This window comes from Acomys minous (genome assembly GCF_964271855.1).
Source record: "Acomys minous genome assembly, chromosome: 15".
In the NCBI taxonomy this organism is placed as follows: Eukaryota; Metazoa; Chordata; class Mammalia; order Rodentia; family Muridae; genus Acomys; species Acomys minous.
In genome coordinates this window covers 82521671-82539771 of record NC_140497.1, presented here as the reverse complement: position 1 = coordinate 82539771, position 18101 = coordinate 82521671, and the positions used below count along the sequence as shown (strand labels likewise).

Below are 18101 nucleotides of genomic sequence, written 5' to 3'. Positions count from 1 at the left end.
CACTACACATAGCCTGTGTCTACATCCTCCCCTACACATAGCCTGTGCCTACATCCTCACTACACATAGCCTGTGTCTACATCCTCACTACACATAGCCTGTGCCTACATCCTCCCCTACACATAGCCTGTGTCTACATCCTCCCCTACATATAGCCTGTGTCTACATCCTCCCCTACACATAGCCTGTGTCTACATCCTCCCCTACACATAGCCTGTGCCTACATCCTCACTACACATAGCCTGTGTCTACATCCTCCCCTGCCCATAGCCTGTGTCTACATCCTCCCCTGCACATAGCCTGTGTCTACATCCTCACTACACATAGCCTGTGTCAACATCCTCCCCTGCACATAGCCTGTGTCTACATCCTCACTACACATAGCCTGTGTCTACATCCTCACTACACATAGCCTGTGTCTACATCCTCACTACACATAGCCTGTGTCTACATCCTCCCCTACCCATAGCCTGTGTCTACATCCTCACTACACATAGCCTGTGCCTACATCCTCACTACACATAGCCTGTGTCTACATCCTCACTACACATAGCCTGTGTCTACATCCTCCCCTACCCATAGCCTGTGTCTACATCCTCACTACACATAGCCTGTGCCTACATCCTCACTACACATAGCCTGTGTCTACATCCTCACTACACATAGCCTGTGTCTACATCCTCCCCTACACATAGCCTGTGTCTACATCCTCACTACACATAGCCTGTGCCTACATCCTCACTACACATAGCCTGTGTCTACATCCTTTCCTGCACATAGCCTGTGTCTACATCCTCACTACACGTAGCCTGTGTCTACATCCTCACTACACATAGCCTGTGTCTACATCCTCCCCTGCACATAGCCTGTGTCTACATCCTCACTACACATAGCCTGTGTCTACATCCTCCCCTACACATAGCCTGTGTCTACATCCTCCCCTACACATAGCCTGTGTCTACATCCTCACTACACATAGCCTGTGTCTACATCCTCCCCTACACATAGCCTGTGTCTACATCCCCCCCTACACATAGCCTGTGTCTACATCCTCCCCTGCACATAGCCTGTGTCTACATCCTCCCCTACACATAGCCTGTGTCTACATCCCCCCCCTGCACATAGCCTGTGTCTACATCCTCCCCTACACATAGCCTGTGTCTACATCCTCACTACACATAGCCTGTGTCTACATCCTCCTCTGCACATAGCCTGTGTCTACATCCTCCCCTACATATAGCCTGTGTCTACATCCCCCCCTACACATAGCCTGTGTCTACATCCTCACTACACATAGCCTGTGCCTACATCCTCCCCTACACATAGCCTGTGTCTACATCCTCCCCTGCACATAGCCTGTGTCTACATCCCCCCCTGCACATAGCCTGTGCCTACATCCTCCCCTACACATAGCCTGTGTCTACATCCTCTCCTACACATAGCCTGTGTCTACATCCTCACTACACATAGCCTGTGTCTACATCCTCCCCTACACATAGCCTGTGTCTACATCCTCCCCTACACATAGCCTGTGTCTACATCCTCCCCTACACATAGCCTGTGTCTACATCCTCACTACACATAGCCTGTGTCTACATCCTCCCCTACACATAGCCTTGTCTACATCCCCCCCTGCACATAGCCTGTGTCTACATCCTCCCCTACACATAGCCTGTGTCTACATCCTCACTACACATAGCCTGTGTCTACATCCTCTTCTGCACATAGCCTGTGTCTACATCCTCCCCTACATATAGCCTGTGTCTACATCCCCCCCTGCACATAGCCTGTGTCTACATCCCCCCCTGCACATAGCCTGTGCCTACATCCTCCCCTACACATAGCCTGTGTCTACATCCTCCCCTACACATAGCCTGTGTCTACATCCTCACTACACATAGCCTGTGTCTACATCCTCCCCTACACATAGCCTGTGCCTACATCCTCCCCTACATATAGCCTGTGTCTACATCCTCACTACACATAGCCTGTGTCTACATCCCCCCCTACACATAGCCTGTGTCTACATCCTCCCCTACATATAGCCTGTGTCTACATCCTCACTACACATAGCCTGTGTCTACATCCCCCCCTACACATAGCCTGTGTCTACATCCTCCCCTACATATAGCCTGTGTCTACATCCTCCCCTGCACATAGCCTGTGTCTACATCCTCACTACACATAGCCTGTGTCTACATCCTCACTACACATAGCCTGTGTCTACACCCTCACTACACATAGCCTGTGTCTACATCCTCCCCTACATATAGCCTGTGTCTACATCCTCACTACACATAGCCTGTGTCTACATCCTCCCCTACACATAGCCTGTGTCTACATTTTCCCCTACACATAGCCTGTGTCTACATCCTCCCCTGCACAAAGCCTGTGTCTACATCCTCACTACACATAGCCTGTGTCTACATCCTCACTACACATAGCCTGTGTCTACATCCTCACTACACATAGCCTGTGCCTACATCCTCCCCTACACATAGCCTGTGTCTACATCCTCCCCTACACATAGCCTGTGTCTACATCCTCCCCTACACATAGCCTGTGTCTACATCCTCACTACACATAGCCTGTGCCTACATCCTCCCCTACACATAGCCTGTGTCTACATCCTCACTACACATAGCCTGTGCCTACATCCTCCCCTACACATAGCCTGTGTCTACATCCTCCCCTACACATAGCCTGTGTCTACATCCTCCCCTACACATAGCCTGTGTCTACATCCTCCCCTGCACATAGCCTGTGTCTACATCCTCCCCTACACATAGCCTGTGTCTACATCCTCACTACACATAGCCTGTGCCTACATCCTCCCCTACACATAGCCTGTGTCTACATCCTCCCCTACACATAGCCTGTGTCTACATCCTCCCCTGCACAAAGCCTGTGTCTACATCCTCACTACACATAGCCTGTGCCTACATCCTCCCCTACACATAGCCTGTGTCTACATCCTCCCCTACACATAGCCTGTGTCTACATCCTCCCCTACACATAGCCTGTGTCTACATCCTCCCCTACACATAGCCTGTGTCTACATCCTCCCCTACACATAGCCTGTGCCTACATCCTCACTACACATAGCCTGTGTCTACATCCTCACTACACATAGCCTGTGTCTACATCCTCACTACACATAGCCTGTGTCTACATCCTCCCCTACACATAGCCTGTGCCTACATCCTCACTACACATAGCCTGTGTCTACATCCTCACTACACATAGCCTGTGCCTACATCCTCCCCTACACATAGCCTGTGTCTACATCCTCACTACACATAGCCTGTGTCTACATCCCCCCCTACACATAGCCTGTGTCTACATCCTCCCCTACATATAGCCTGTGTCTACATCCTCCCCTACACATAGCCTGTGCCTACATCCTCACTACACATAGCCTGTGTCTACATCCTCCCCTACACATAGCCTGTGTCTACATCCTCCCCTACACATAGCCTGTGTCTACATCCTCACTACACATAGCCTGTGTCTACATCCTCCCCTACACATAGCCTGTGCCTACATCCTCACTACACATAGCCTGTGTCTACATCCTCACTACACATAGCCTGTGTCTACATCCTCACTACACATAGCCTGTGTCTACATCCTCCCCTACACATAGCCTGTGCCTACATCCTCACTACACATAGCCTGTGTCTACATCCTCACTACACATAGCCTGTGCCTACATCCTTCCCTACACATAGCCTGTGTCTACATCCTCACTACACATAGCCTGTGTCTACATCCCCCCCTACACATAGCCTGTGTCTACATCCTCCCCTACATATAGCCTGTGTCTACATCCTCCCCTACACATAGCCTGTGCCTACATCCTCACTACACATAGCCTGTGTCTACATCCTCCCCTACACATAGCCTGTGTCTACATCCTCCCCTACACATAGCCTGTGTCTACATCCTCACTACACATAGCCTGTGTCTACATCCTCACTACACATAGCCTGTGTCTACATCCTCCCCTACACATAGCCTGTGTCTACATCCTCCCCTACACATAGCCTGTGCCTACATCCTCCCCTACACATAGCCTGTGTCTACATCCTCCCCTGCACAAAGCCTGTGTCTACATCCTCACTACACATAGCCTGTGTCTACATCCTCACTACACATAGCCTGTGTCTACATCCTCCCCTACACATAGCCTGTGTCTACATCCTCACTACACATAGCCTGTGTCTACATCCTCCCCTACACATAGCCTGTGTCTACATCCTCCCCTGCACAAAGCCTGTGTCTACATCCTCACTACACATAGCCTGTGTCTACATCCTCCCCTACACATAGCCTGTGTCTACATCCTCACTACACATAGCCTGTGTCTACATCCTCACTACACATAGCCTGTGTCTACATCCTCCCCTACACATAGCCTGTGTCTACTTCCTCACTACACATAGCCTGTGCCTACATCCTCACTACACATAGCCTGTGTCTACATCCTCCCCTACACATAGCCTGTGTCTACATCCTCACTACACATAGCCTGTGCCTACATCCTCCCCTACACATAGCCTGTGTCTACATCCTCCCCTGCACATAGCCTGTGTCTACATGCTCACCTGCACATAGCCTGTGTCTACATCCCCCTCTACACATAGCCTGTGTCTACATCCTCCCCTACACATAGCCTGTGTCTACATCCTCCCCTGCACAAAGCCTGTGGCTACATTCTCACCTGCATGTAACCAGCTGGATATTTATGGGTAAAATTTAAAAGCAACCTGACCAGCCTCCCTCCTTCCCTAATAGACCCTTGAGAAAGTGAACAACTTCTTATTTTCAGGGTCTACTCCAGTCGTCTGATGCACCCCCCCCACCACACTCCCTCCCAGCGTCCCACACCCTGTTTCCTCTCAAATAGTTGTTGGCTCTTAGATTGTGACTTCCCTTCTAAGTGTGGGAATGCTATGGGCTCTATCAATTACCAGTGTTACACTTATCTTTGATTTATTTACTCACTATGATCTCTCTCTTGTTCCAATTATTAACAGTGTTCTAAAGATATGGAATGAAAAAAATGCAAGAAGCCAGCAATCGTTGCTGTGAGACTTTCCTATCTATCCCGTCCCACATGTGTGGAAACCCCAGTGCTCTGCTCTGTTCTGCCCAGCACTTGAGTCACACCCTTCTGCAGTGTTTCCACACTGTGCTCACCATACACTTCCTAGTCACTGAGACCTTGTCGGTATCTGCGTGCTCATGTGACAGTATTTAGCTTTTAGTTATTTTAGGGTACTGAAGTGAATCATGATCCTGTCTTATTACCAGTCACCGATTTCTTCCCGTGCTGCCCTCATGAATTAAACTTTGCCAAGGGAATACATATTGGGAAAGGCACAGTGTCTGTGGGATTCGGTACACTAGCTGTGGTTTCCATCTGCTAAGGAGCCATCAGAACTAGAACAAACAGAACATAGCATGTGAATTCTAACCAGGCATGGACTCAGCACACTTCACTGTGCTCTCACATTCTAATTCAGAGCACTTACTTGTTAACTGTGAGGCATGGCAGTCTCTTCAAATCTCCCAGCAGCTCCTCTAAGAGCTTCCAAACATCAGGAAATAAGAATCAAGGATGCCACCTTCCAAGCCTGGCTACCTGAGTTCAAAACCAGGATGCACATGATGTAAGGAGAAAATGGACTCCAACCAGTTGTCCTGTTGGAGCACACATGACCATGTGCACACAAACACACTCATGTTCCTGCCTGCAATAGGCAGGACAGCTCTTCAGGGCTCAAATACTCAGGCCTTTGTCACCAGCAATCAATATAATTCATATCATTGTTTAAGCTTTGAAGAAATCAGGAAGGACCCTCATCTGGCTTTGCTCTGTCACGGTTATTTCTGACATGGTCCTATGGTGATTACTGGCCAGCAGAGTGTTCATTCCGAGGCAGCAGGCTCCTCCCTAGCTTGTTGACTGATCAGGTAGGTCAGTGCCTCCCCAACTTCCTCAGCAGCTGCATACTGCCCACTACTCTAGGCTTCCTGCCCAGATCTGAGTGCATAGAAGGCCTCAGCTCCTACAGGAAATGTGCTATTGTCAAGGATAAGGCTTATTCTGTTCCCTGCTGGTCATTATCATGCTCTTCCTTTTCTGACCTCTCTGAGGCATTCATCAGTACTCCTGTTTCGTTTTCAGTTGCTCTGTTCCCTCTTAATCCCTCCCTTCGTGTTGATTTTCCTTCCGTGGCTTCTGTCTAGTTCTGGTGATAGTTGTTGACTGTAGAGTCTTAAGCACCAAGAGGCTGAATGGAAAGGCTGAGATCAAGGTCGATCATATAGCTAGTTGAGCAAACCTGGCTGTTTCTTGGAGGCCTGCATAATGGCTTATGTGAGCATTTCCTTTGGCTTCAGAGAGGAATCCTGCTGACTCTTTCCTAGGGGATCATTATGTCAGACAGAAATAAGGGCACTCGCTTCAAAAGGGGTGGGTTGATAGTGATGGATTAGTAGGTGGCACCTGTAACACCTGTACTTCGGAGGCTATGGCAGGAGCCATCTTCTTATTGGTTATCACTGACTGTTAGCTCTGAGGTCAACCAGTGGCCTCATGCATATTAGAACAAAGCACTTCGTGGGGTCACATCCCAGCCTTTCAGTTCTGCTCTGGTTGTCAAAGTGCTGAGTTCCCAGTTCATCCTCTCTAAGCTGCTCGTCTCCTTCTCACCCTCTGACCATTCAAGTCCAAATGGCTAACTGCCGAGTCTCAGGGCCTCTAGAGAGGATCCAGGAGCTCATCTGCCCCACACGGAGCCTGCACAGTCTCCCCCCTCATGTTCTTCCGTGCAGTGCTTCCTCCCCTGACACCGGTGTCTTCCCTGTAGCAAAGCTCCACTGTGCAGACAGTTGGGCATCAGCTTCCTTATATCCTAAATTTCCATTCTTCTGCTCTCTGTTACAGAATTTAGTGGTTGTTTCTTGTCCATCCTCAGTTTGCCTTTTCATGTACTTGTTGCCTTACACCTAATTGGTTGGGAGGTGGGAAGAAATGCTCACTATATGCTCAGAGCATACTGTGCGTCATTGGCTCAAGTGAAATCTCACTTCAGCCTCCAAAGTATGTGATACTCAAAGCCTGAGCCAATAGTGCCCCTCCCCCATCTTGTGCATTAAAGCGTCTTTTGCTGACACTTCTATTACTTCCTCTTTTGTTATGTGATAAAAAAAAAATACCATAAATGAGGCAACTTAAAATAATCATAAAAGAGTCTATTAAGCTTGAATTCCCAAAAGATGAGCCTGTGTTAGTTAGGGTTTTGCTTGCTGTGGTGAAAAACCAACGAGAGGAGAATAGGGTTTATTTTTACTCTACCTACACGTTTCAGTGCAGCGTCAAGGACAGAAACAGCTAGAGCTCAAGCAGGTCAGGATCTAGTGACAGGAGCTGCTGCTGAGGCTGTGGAAAGGTGTTCTTACCAGATGGCTCCTCAAGACTTTCTCAGTCTGCTTTCTTCGAGCACCCACAATGGGCTGGGCCCTCTCATATCAATCGCTAATAAAGAAAAGTCCCCATCCCGTGGACAGAACAACTTGGCTGCCATCTGAACTCAGATCTAGTGCCTCAAGTTGACCTACCCCAATATCTGCTCCATCTCTGAGCTGCTGAAGCATATGGGGGAGCCATCAAGGATGAAAAACCTGGAGCATGGCCGGGATGGAAGCCAGCACTCTGCTATGAGACTGTGGTGAGGCTCCGAGGAGCCTGAGAAAAAACCCACGGAGCCTCCAAGGGCTAACAAGAAGAGGCAGGAAGTACTGGAGGAGTCTGTGGAGCCTGAAATATCCCCAGATAAATGAAGGGAAACATCCACTCACCACAACTCGGATTACACCCAGACCACCCTCTGCCTGCCACGATGAACAAGTAAGCGGTAGAGAGATGAGAAAGAAAGAGACAGAGAGTTGTGTGCACAGTGAGGGGAGGCAGAACTGGAGATGCGAGGGTGGAGAGGGACTGCCTGGTGTGAGTTGCCTGAGCTGCAGCCCATGCTGCCACCAGGAGTAACATCTGGGTCCCTGGCCCTGCAGCAGCGGGGGTCTGTGTTGACTTCTGTGGGCCATGTTACCTCCAAAGGCCATGCGGATATGCCTGGTCTGGGCTACTGCCTGGGACCATGTTTATAGCCAAGGGATACACAGAGCTGGCCTTGCCCGTCAGAAGAGAACAGGCCCCACACCTCACCCAGGCCACACAGTAGGACTGGCCCTGATGCCATGGGTGCAGGAAAGCCAACGCCTCTCCTCACAAGCCATGCAGTGGTGTATACATGCATGGGGTGTCCTTGGCCCTTGCCTAGGAAGCTTGGAAAAACTGGCCCCTAAGACAGAGTGGGAGAGCTGGCCCTGGTGACCTGAGTGCAGGATAGCTGACTGCAATGGCATGAGTGTGTAATAAAGTAAAAGAGTAAGACTCTCAAACAGCTGCCAGAAATAGCTTGTTCAAGGATGGAGGATGCCTGTGTCTATGGCAGAGTAAGGTATTTTTATTCTTAAAACATAAACCAAGTCTTGTGGAGCCTTCACAACACTCTGCACAGGGTATGGGTTGAGTGATGTCCTTCACAGCATAGCTGAAAGACAGGTGTGAGGACCAAAGAGGACTGCCAGAGAACTTGCACCCTCTTCAGATTTAGCCAGCTTTATTCTGTTAGGCTAAGAAGTAGCTACCATGAAAGTATTTCCCAAGAATGCACATGCTTGTGATTGTTATGAAATTGTTGTGGGAAACCTGTGTTCATCCTACCGTGCTGGACATGATAAGACACACACTTTAAAAAAATTGTTTATGTGTTCATTTGAACCATGTGTCTGTGTGGGAGTGTGTGCCTGAGTGTTGGTGCCCCCTGAAGCTCGGAGCATAGGATGACCATGCAGCTGAAGACACAGGCAGCTTCCAGCCACCCAATGGGGCGCCAAGTTTCCAACTCAGGACCTCTGAAAGGGCAGCGAGTGCACTCAACTGCTGAGCCATTTCTCCAGTCCCCAGTGCATTCTTTCTTACTTTAAATTAGTTGGAATCTCTAGAATTATTACTGAACATGGTGGAATTCTCTTTTTGCACTCAATGCTAGAAAGTAAAACATGCCTGGTGGGTTTTTCCTTTTTTTTTTTTTAAATTAAACGTTTTTATTTTTTACATATACATTTACATTACTGTCCATAGCAAGAAGAACCATGACACAAACAGGAATTATGTAAATGTTACCTTTTTAGTGTTTTTGCTATTTGTATTTGACAGCCTTGAAAAAAACATCTTTCCAATCTTGGTGCATCAAAAAAAAAATTCTGAATGTAAATAAATCTCCACCCCTGGAGTTTTCCTCTGGCGTCCACATGCACCCTCACACTTGCATCCCAATACTCAAACACATGCATGCACACACATGCACATGCACCATGCAAACCTATATACACCACACACATATGAGGTGCTTTGGTATGTTGGCAACACATAAAGTGTGTACATTTCAGTTAATTTGAATGGGGTTACTTATAGGAGCTGTGTAAGAGGTAATTCATAAGATCATGGAGAAGCACCTTACCTGTAGCTATACCACTGAGGAACTTGTCTCTTCCTCTCCTAATAGCATTAACTCTCAGTGGATCAGCAGGGAGGGGTGGGCCTTGGGATGGTCACTCTTGTTCATCAACTTGACTACATCTGCTGTAAACTAAAGCCCAGGCAGCTGGATACACCAGTGAGGGCTATTTCTTAATTAAATCATTTGAAGTGGGAAGATTCACCTTTAATCCAGATCTTATGGAGTTGAAAGAGCCACCTTTAATGTGGACCACACCTTCTAGTGGCAGCCTATATAAAGGACTCAGTACAAGGAAGCTTTTGCTCTCTGTCTGCTTGCCCCACCCTCACTGGCCGTGCTGCTCGCTGCTGTGTGCAGCAGCCTAGCTGGCTCTACTCCCCGACCCCAAGCTCCCAGGCTTCTTGCATCACTACTTCCCACCTTGCAGAAGGAACACTTGGATTACAGTTGCTCACTACTGTACCTGCCTTTGCTTGAGTTCTGTGGATTCACAATCAGGGCCCCACTCTAGTGTTAAGCACCTTGCCAACTAAGCCATGTGCCCATTGCTAATATTCCCATTTCAAAGGATAGAATGGGGGCATGGCTAGGAAATAGCAGACCTAAGGGAGACCTAAAAACAGCCATGCAAGCAGCAAGTCCTGCAGCTCTCTGTGCCCCCAGGGCACATCCACCTCTGAAGCCCCTGGACAGCTGGCCCCTCCAGCTCTGAAACTCAGAGCATACACAGGCCCTCTCTTGGACCAGTCCATTCTATGCCTGCATTCTCCAAGAGGCATCATCAACATCTTTGGGCCACCACCAGAATGTAGGCTTCACACTATGGCCTCTCAGGGCTTCTGAGAAGGAACTCTGACCCTAGCAATCCTTGCCTGGGTTAGCTGCTCTCTCACATCATGGTGCAAGATTCATAACCCCTCAATCTTCCTTATTTCCTGCCTCCAGAACCAGTAATTCATGGATACTACTTTATCAGGTCTGGCTACCAGCCTGGGATGTAGGCTGGTCTCTTAGACCACTGTCCTCTTAGACCACAGTTGCACTGGACTCTTAGATCAAAGTTGACTGTCCTCTTGGACCACAGTTGCACTGGCCTCTTAGACCACAGTTACACTGGCCTCTTAGACCACAGTTGCATTGGCCTCTTAGACTATAGTTGCATTGGTGTTCTTTTGCTGGTCCCAGGCAACATTTTCCTGGTCACTTCCTTATGATCAGGAAACAGCTCTAAGTAGCATTTCACTCTCTACTCTCTGCTTTCACATTATTTGAATCCTATCCAGGTAGAGCACACTCCTGCCCTTTGGGCTCTTTCCTGTTGCTCCTGTGAACACTGCAGGTCTCTCTCTATGGATGTTAGTCTTTTAGCAGCTGCAGCTATTTCTTCAGCCGTGTGAAACCTTGAATTTCCTCCTTTCCCTTACAAACTACACATATTTTTTCATAATGTTTTCTTCTGCTTCACTCTGTCTCACTTCTGGACCTGGATAAAATCAGTGACCACAATTCATCCTGAGTGCTATCAAGTCTTGAGATTTCGTCTGTTAAACAAGTTAGTCCATTACTTTAATTTTTATATGGCTTTTAGGTTTTTATTTTATGATATAAGTATTTGAAGGGGAAATCAAGGAAGTAGGTATGAGCCTTGCCATGACTATCTTACAGTAAGAAAGAGACAGTGTGAACTGAAGTGCAGCACAGCAGTTAGACTTCACAGTCCTGAATATACGGAGACAGATCTCCTCTGTGACACTTGGTTTTCCATGGCTCCCTGTGGAGAAAAGAGAGACGTGGGGATCAATGGTTACATCTGTGTCACACACATACTCAACCCTTGAGGAGAGGGAGGGGAACCATGGCACTAATGGAGTTTCACTCCAGGGCCAAGGTCTAGTGTGAAACACAGTCTGCAGATGCAGCCAGAAACGCTACAGACTGATGGAGCCATGTCTACATGGCAGTTTGGTCCACTCCAATCCCACAGGAGAGCACAGCATGCTGCAGGTCAGGGCTGCATCACATGTGTTGTACAGGTCACGGGTCCCTTGTCTGGAGGCCTGACAAGGAAGCAGTCATGGGTGGGAATCTCACAATCTGTGGAAATTCCCTGAAAATTATGATGCAGGGAAAGCCCCCAACTGAACCCACAGTTCTCAGAATGACACTTGGGCCTTAGAGAGACTTATTCCATATATCACCAGAAGCAAAGTTCCAACATACCATACTTTGATGGTCTGTGGATCCCTCACAACCTTCTTTGCACATTTTATGCTCTCAGTGATGTCATCCTGCAGCAGAGCTGAAAGACAAAGATGAGGAATGACAAGGACAGTTATAGAGATATTTTCAGTTCACATCCAGCCAGCTTTCTTCTGTGACACTGAGCAGTGAATTTAAAAAAAAAAATTCGCAAGTGTCCCTGCATCTGTGATTATTGGAGACAGCCATGATTCTGTCTACGTGACATTGTGTCACTCCGTTTCTCATCCATAAAGTCCCTGGAGGCCTGGCGTCCTTGAGCGGTAGGGGTGTTTCCACATGTGCATGTGTTTGTGTTTCTAGGATCCCAGCACTGATGCACAGCAAAGAAGCACTGCAGGAGGGAGGAGTCGCTGAGGGAGTGGGGCTGTCAGCTGTGGTGAGGGAAGCCCCTCTTCATCCTCACACGGGAACACAGAGCAAGCAGAGAACTCTCACCTGGGCCTCTACCTCTGAAAATCCATCCTACAGAAAAACCAGGGGCTGGAGACATGGCTCGGTGGCTCAGGGCACTGGATGCTCTAGCAGAGAATTTGTTTCCCAGCACCACATCCAGCTTTGGAGACCAGGCTGGCTTTGAACTCACAGATATCCACTTGTCTCTACCTCCCAGAGTGCTGGAATGACAGGCTTGTGGCATTCGCCTGGCTAGGTCTTTACTTTTTAATTATAACTTTGACATGTGTGTCTATATGTGTGCTGGTATTTACACCACTGAACCTCACATGTATGTATGTGTATGTAGAAGTCTGAGGTCTGCCCCAGGCGCTGTTCTACAAGAACACTCCACATTTTTTTGAGGCAGAGACTGCCACAGAGAACTAGCATGCAGACCAGGCTGTGCTGGGTGGCCAGTGAGCTTCATGGTCTGCCTGTCATAGACTCCTCAATGCTGTGGTTACAAATAACTGACACCGATGTCAGCTTTATGTGGCTGCTGAGGGTCAAACCTTGGCTTAGGTGACTCTTCTGTCTGAGCTATCTTCCCAGCCTCTGTCTATTTTATTTATTCATTCATTGATTTTTGTCAGCAGGACCAAGCGTCCTCTGATTTGTAGGCAGAGCATTCTATCACCACACTGCATCCTATCCTAATGTCTTGATGTCATTTTGATGTACTTAAGAATGATTTTTTAACAGTAAAGACAGTCTAACCAGGTTCCCAATGATTCCTTCACTGTTATGTCCCTACACAGAACCTTTGCTGTTAACATGAGAGCAGATGGGTTGTTTGCTGTCACTGTGAACCTGCCTTGTCTTACCGCTGCAGGGGATCCCACAGCCGTTCATTGATTTTGGGGTTTTGCCATCATCACACCAGTATCGGCTATTGATCTGAAATATCCCATAGTCTGTGCTTCGATCTCCAGGGTTGTAGTTTGTGGCTTCTGTGTCATAGCCACTTCCATGCCGAGGAAAACACACCCCTAAAAAGAAAAAGAGTATTTATCAATAAGCAGCAACAGCACATGATCTATATTTGATACCACAATCTGTTCTTTGAGCTGTCTTTTAGAAGGGATTTACTTTATGAGCACAATCATATGGTTAAATTGTACACTAAGCTACCACGAGTTCAGCCTGGGTCTGGCTGTGTTGCTCAGGGTGGTCTTCCACGTGATCCTCCTGCCTCTGCCTTTCAAGCAAGTGCAACTGATGTAACTAGTCAGCAAGCAGTTTTCAAGTGCTCCAAAGAGAATCATTTTGAGGACAAACCATTATGTACAAGAGTAAACAACAATAGATACTCAAAAGTTTAAAGTCCTGCACTAAGTACTTCCTTTTCCTTTGTGGAGAGGAGGATCACTTTCTCTCCCAGCATAGCATGTGCCTCTCTCCTCAACAGTATCCTCTGAGGAGGATTCTTCTGGAAAAAGACAAATACCTGTCATCCAGGATTGCCAAATTTGTTCATGGCTCCAGGAGGACAAGATGTTGTGATCTGTTCTCACCGACTTGTGCAAAAACAGCATTCAGCCCTTTGTTGTTATGAATTAGCAGGTCATCAGATCAGTGTCTTGACTGGTATTGGCAGAAACTTGGATAAAATTCCAGAGTTGGAGGTGGTTAGACTATCACTTGACCAGAGACAAATTTGAAAATTTGTGTCAGGCCTACAGACTGGGAAAAGATCTTCACCAACCCTTCATCTGACAAAGGTCTAACATCCAAAATATATAAAGAACTCAAGAAATTAAACTCCACCAAACCAAATAACCCAATAGAGAAATGGGGCGCAGAACTAAACAGAGAATTCTCAACAGAGGAATATCAAATGGCTGAGAAACACTTAAAGAAATGCTCGACCTCCTTAGTCATCAGAGAAATGCAAATCAAAACAACACTGAGATTCCATCTTACACCCATCAGAATGGCTAAGATCAATAACTCAACTGACACCACATGCTGGCGAGGATGTGGGGAGAGAGGAACACTCCTTCATTGCTGGTGGGAATGCAAACTAGTACAACCACTTTGGAAAGCTATCTGGCGCTTTCTCAGAAAAATGGGAATAAGGCTTCCTCAAGACCCAGCTATTCCACTCCTTGGAATATATCCAGAAGATGCTCTACCACACAACAGGGACATATGCTCAACCATGTTCATAGCTGCCTTATTCATAATAGCCAGAACATGGAAACAACCTACGTGTCCCTCAGTAGAAGAATGGATAAAGAAACTGTGGTACATCTACCCTATGGAATACTACTCAGCTACAAAAAACAAGGAATTTCCAAAATTTGTGGACAAATGGATTGAACTAGAAATTGTCATAATGAGTGAGTTCACACAGAAGCAAAAAGAGCTAAATGGTATATACTCACTTATATCGAGACACTAGTCCAAGGTGTACGTCCCCATGAAAAACTGTACCTACCAGGAAAGTGGGTAAGAGGGGAGGACATCCTATTGAGACGTTAGGTGTGAGAAGCCTGGGAGAATGAGGAAATAGAAGGATCCAGCAGGTCTTGGAAAACTACAGGCGAGTCTGGGCCCTGGGGTCCTCCGCAAACTATGGCAACAGCCGAGGAAAATATAGGCAGTAAACCTCGAACCCCTACCCAGACTAGCTGATGGACAGGACATTCTCCACTGTTGAGTGGAGAAGGAGATCTGACTTTCACACAAACTCTGGTGCCCCATATTTGACCATGTCCCTTGGATGGAGACGCCTGGGGGCACTCAGAGGAAGGATAATAGGTCACCAAGGAGAGACTTGATACCCTATGAGCATATACAGGGGGAAGAGGTCCCCCTCAGACACAGACATAGGGGAGAGGAGTAGGGGGGAAGTGGGAGGAAGGGAGGAATGGGAGGATACAAGGGATGGGCTAACAACTGAGATGTAATATGAATAAATTGATAAAAAGAACTGAAAAAAAAAAAAGAAAAGTTGTGTCAGGGAAGCCACGTGTTTACTCCAACAGCAACCGGGACCTTTGGCACCACCCAATGAACACAACCCCAAAGACACATGCCCTCTGTTTGGCCCTGGATGGCTGCCTCAGTCTCCACAGCTTGGGTGAGCTCAAAAGGTTATTGTATTAAGGAAGTCCCTGAACTACCTTTGGTGGTTGGAGATAAGGTTGAACTGTACAAGAAGACCAGGGATGTTGCTTTTCTGTTTAAGAAAGATAAGGCCTGAGATGGCATCAAAAAGTCTATGTCTCTCTGCCAGTGAGGACTGCAGATGGCAAGAAGCTGAAGAAGCCCAGAGAATGGCTGCAGCTACCAGGAAACCAGCAGAGGAAAGAAACTGCCACAGAAGAAAGGAAGCCTGCTGCACACACTATTGACGCCTGCTTCATTCTAGAAAGAACAACTGAGGCAACCTGTTTAATAAAAACACGGTTGAAGATTGAGACCCCAAACAACTGAGCACAGCATGCTGGCACACACCTTTAATCCCAGCCCTTGGAAGGCAGAGGCAGGTAGGTGGAGCTCTGTGAGTTGGAAACCATTGTTCTCTAGGAAAGAGGTTCTAAGCTAAACTGGGGCTACATATTGAAACCCTGACTTTAAAAGTATTAATATAGCTATTCCTTTCAGTGCTTTAACATTTCCCTGCTCTCATCCTTCTATTCAGACTAAAATAAAAAACACTTGTTTAGTAGATTTAATAAGTTAATAGGGAATATATATGAAGATGAAAAGTAATTTATTAAAAATTAACATTTTTTTCTCAGAGTAATGTTCTTATAGCAAGCTGAATTTTCATGCCACATTAAAATTGCTTTTCATTTTTACAAAACATGTCACTAAATATCATATGTTGAATAAGACTGGCAGTCTCTGCCTCAGTTTCCAGCTGTTGAGATTACACATGAATGCATCATAACCGGCTACTTAGAATCTTCTCTATAAGACAAATAGACTAAGACAGGCTATTCTATGATTATATTAATCAATCCATCCATCGGTCTGTCCATCCATCCATCCATCCATCCATCCATCCATCCATCCATCCATCCATATATTCACTTATTCTCTGAAAGTTAGTTACTATTTGGTAGCTGGTGGAAATGCATGTGAAAAGCACCCAGTAACAATTGAAGATTTTCCTCATCCACATGGGCCATTGTCTAAAACAAAAGGCCATCTCAGAGTGAAGAACAGAACTAAATCACGTTATATTCTATTTCAGAGGACTTCCTTTATGCAGCCACTAGAGACAAATAGAACCCCTCTACTCTGTGTAGAAAGTTTTTTAAAAAATTGAAAATTTTTATCTCAAAAGTTTCATACCACGGTAAGAGAAGTGAAGACCAATACTATGTCACCAAGGATCTCAGATCCTACATTTTGACTGACTGAGTCTTCCCATCCTTTCTCAGGCCCTTTCTCATGGGCTATTGAGTCTGAAGCAACTGGGAAACCTAGCAACAGGCCAAGAGCACCTCGGGTCCTATTGGCTTAGCCTGGCCCAGAATCTCCTTTAACATGGCCACACCTAGCACCTCTAATTCAAAAGACAAAAAGTGATGCTTTTAGTCAAATTACTCAAACCCCCAGGAAACATAAGAATGTATTGACTCCAGCTCCCTCCCTTGTCACTCATTGCCTCCCTGTCCTTGTTCTGGAAGCTTCTCTGACTTACAGCTGGCCAGGCTGACTCCATAGTAGTCATCCATCCCATGTGCTTTCAGAATTCTGGCAAGCTCACAGCGTTCATAGACCTTGGCCTGGACAGGGAGAGAAAGCAGCAGGAGTCCCAGGGCGAGGAGAGCCTTCATGCTGACCTGGAGGCTGGATCAGCTGCTGGCTGACTAGAGACAGCAAGCCTCCTATTTAAGCATCCTCTGAGTTTTTCCCTTCTCTGGCAGATTTTGGCCTCCAACTTTTGAGCTTTGCACGAAGCGGGAACTTCCTACAGTTCTACAGACTTCAGAATTTGACCTTTCCTTCCTATGCTTTGATAAGAGCTGTTCTGGCAGTGCAGGAATAAGTGCACAGTGCTTATTTTCAATATCTTAATGACATGGGTCATTAAGTGTGGAGTGGGGAGGCCACAAGCAAAACAGTCCCCAGGCATGTTCCACATAGCCCACACAGGCAGAGCAAACCTGAGATGACCCCCCTGTGAGGTGCCATGCAGGCCTGGACAGGGAGTCCACATCACCAGTGCCTGCACACTCTCCTAAACATAAGCATTGCTTTCATCCGCACCTACACATAACCATTACTCAAGGATAGGATGATATGTGCCTGGTTCCTCCCTTATCCCAGAGTCTGGGCACTGGGCATGCCTTGCTCAGTGGAGCTGATGGTTGAACACTTTTTTTTAATGCACTTTTTAAAAATTTGTCTCCTATGAGAAGATTGTTTTTTTATTTTGTTTTAATTAATTTATTCAGATTACCACTCAATTGTTATCCCATCACTTGTATCCTCCCGTTCCTCCCTCCCTCCCACTTTCACCCTATTCCTATCCCCTACGTCTATGACCAAGGAGGATCTCCTCCCCCACTCTATGGTCATAGGCTATCAAGTCTCATCTTGGTAGTCTGCTTATTCTTTCTTTGAGTAACACCAGGCCTCCCCACCAAGGGGAGGTGGTCAAATATGGGGCACTAGTTAGTCTCTGGGCCTAACTCTGACATGAACTCTGGTTGAACACTTTAGAACCTCTATTTCTATCTATGGATTGGGAGTCGTCTTGTCAATCTAGCCAGGTAAGAGAGCCGAAAAGCTAACTGACTGTGCTTTAAGAATCGGAATCAGTGATCATAATGAGTGAATTAACTC

The 18101-nt window shown here is 46.9% G+C and overlaps 1 protein-coding gene across 1 annotated transcript; it reads right to left on the bottom strand.

The window, feature by feature from the left end:
- Positions 1-11285: 11285 nt before the first annotated feature.
- LOC311584204 (lysozyme C-1-like) lies at positions 11286-17106 on the bottom strand. Its single transcript, XM_084758305.1, has 4 exons — positions 16954-17106; positions 13118-13282; positions 11817-11895; positions 11286-11367 (listed from the first exon to the last, which is right to left on the bottom strand). Exons 1-4 carry the CDS (start codon positions 17087-17089, stop codon positions 11301-11303), a joined length of 447 nt encoding a protein of 148 aa, XP_084614431.1. The 5' UTR covers positions 17090-17106; the 3' UTR covers positions 11286-11300.
- Positions 17107-18101: the final 995 nt, after the last annotated feature.

Bases quoted from the DNA above. Each gene is read 5' to 3' on its own strand.
- LOC311584204 (XM_084758305.1), bottom strand. From the start codon at position 17,089: ATGAAGGCTCTCCTCGCCCTGGGACTCCTGCTGCTTTCTCTCCCTGTC. The intron at 13,283-16,953 runs GTAAGTCAGAGA...TTTTCTTTTTAG, and splicing joins TGGAGTCAGCCTGGCCAGCT to GGGTGTGTTTTCCTCGGCAT. The intron at 11,368-11,816 runs GTATGTTGGAAC...TTTTCTCCACAG, and splicing joins CCACAGACCATCAAAGTATG to GGAGCCATGGAAAACCAAGT.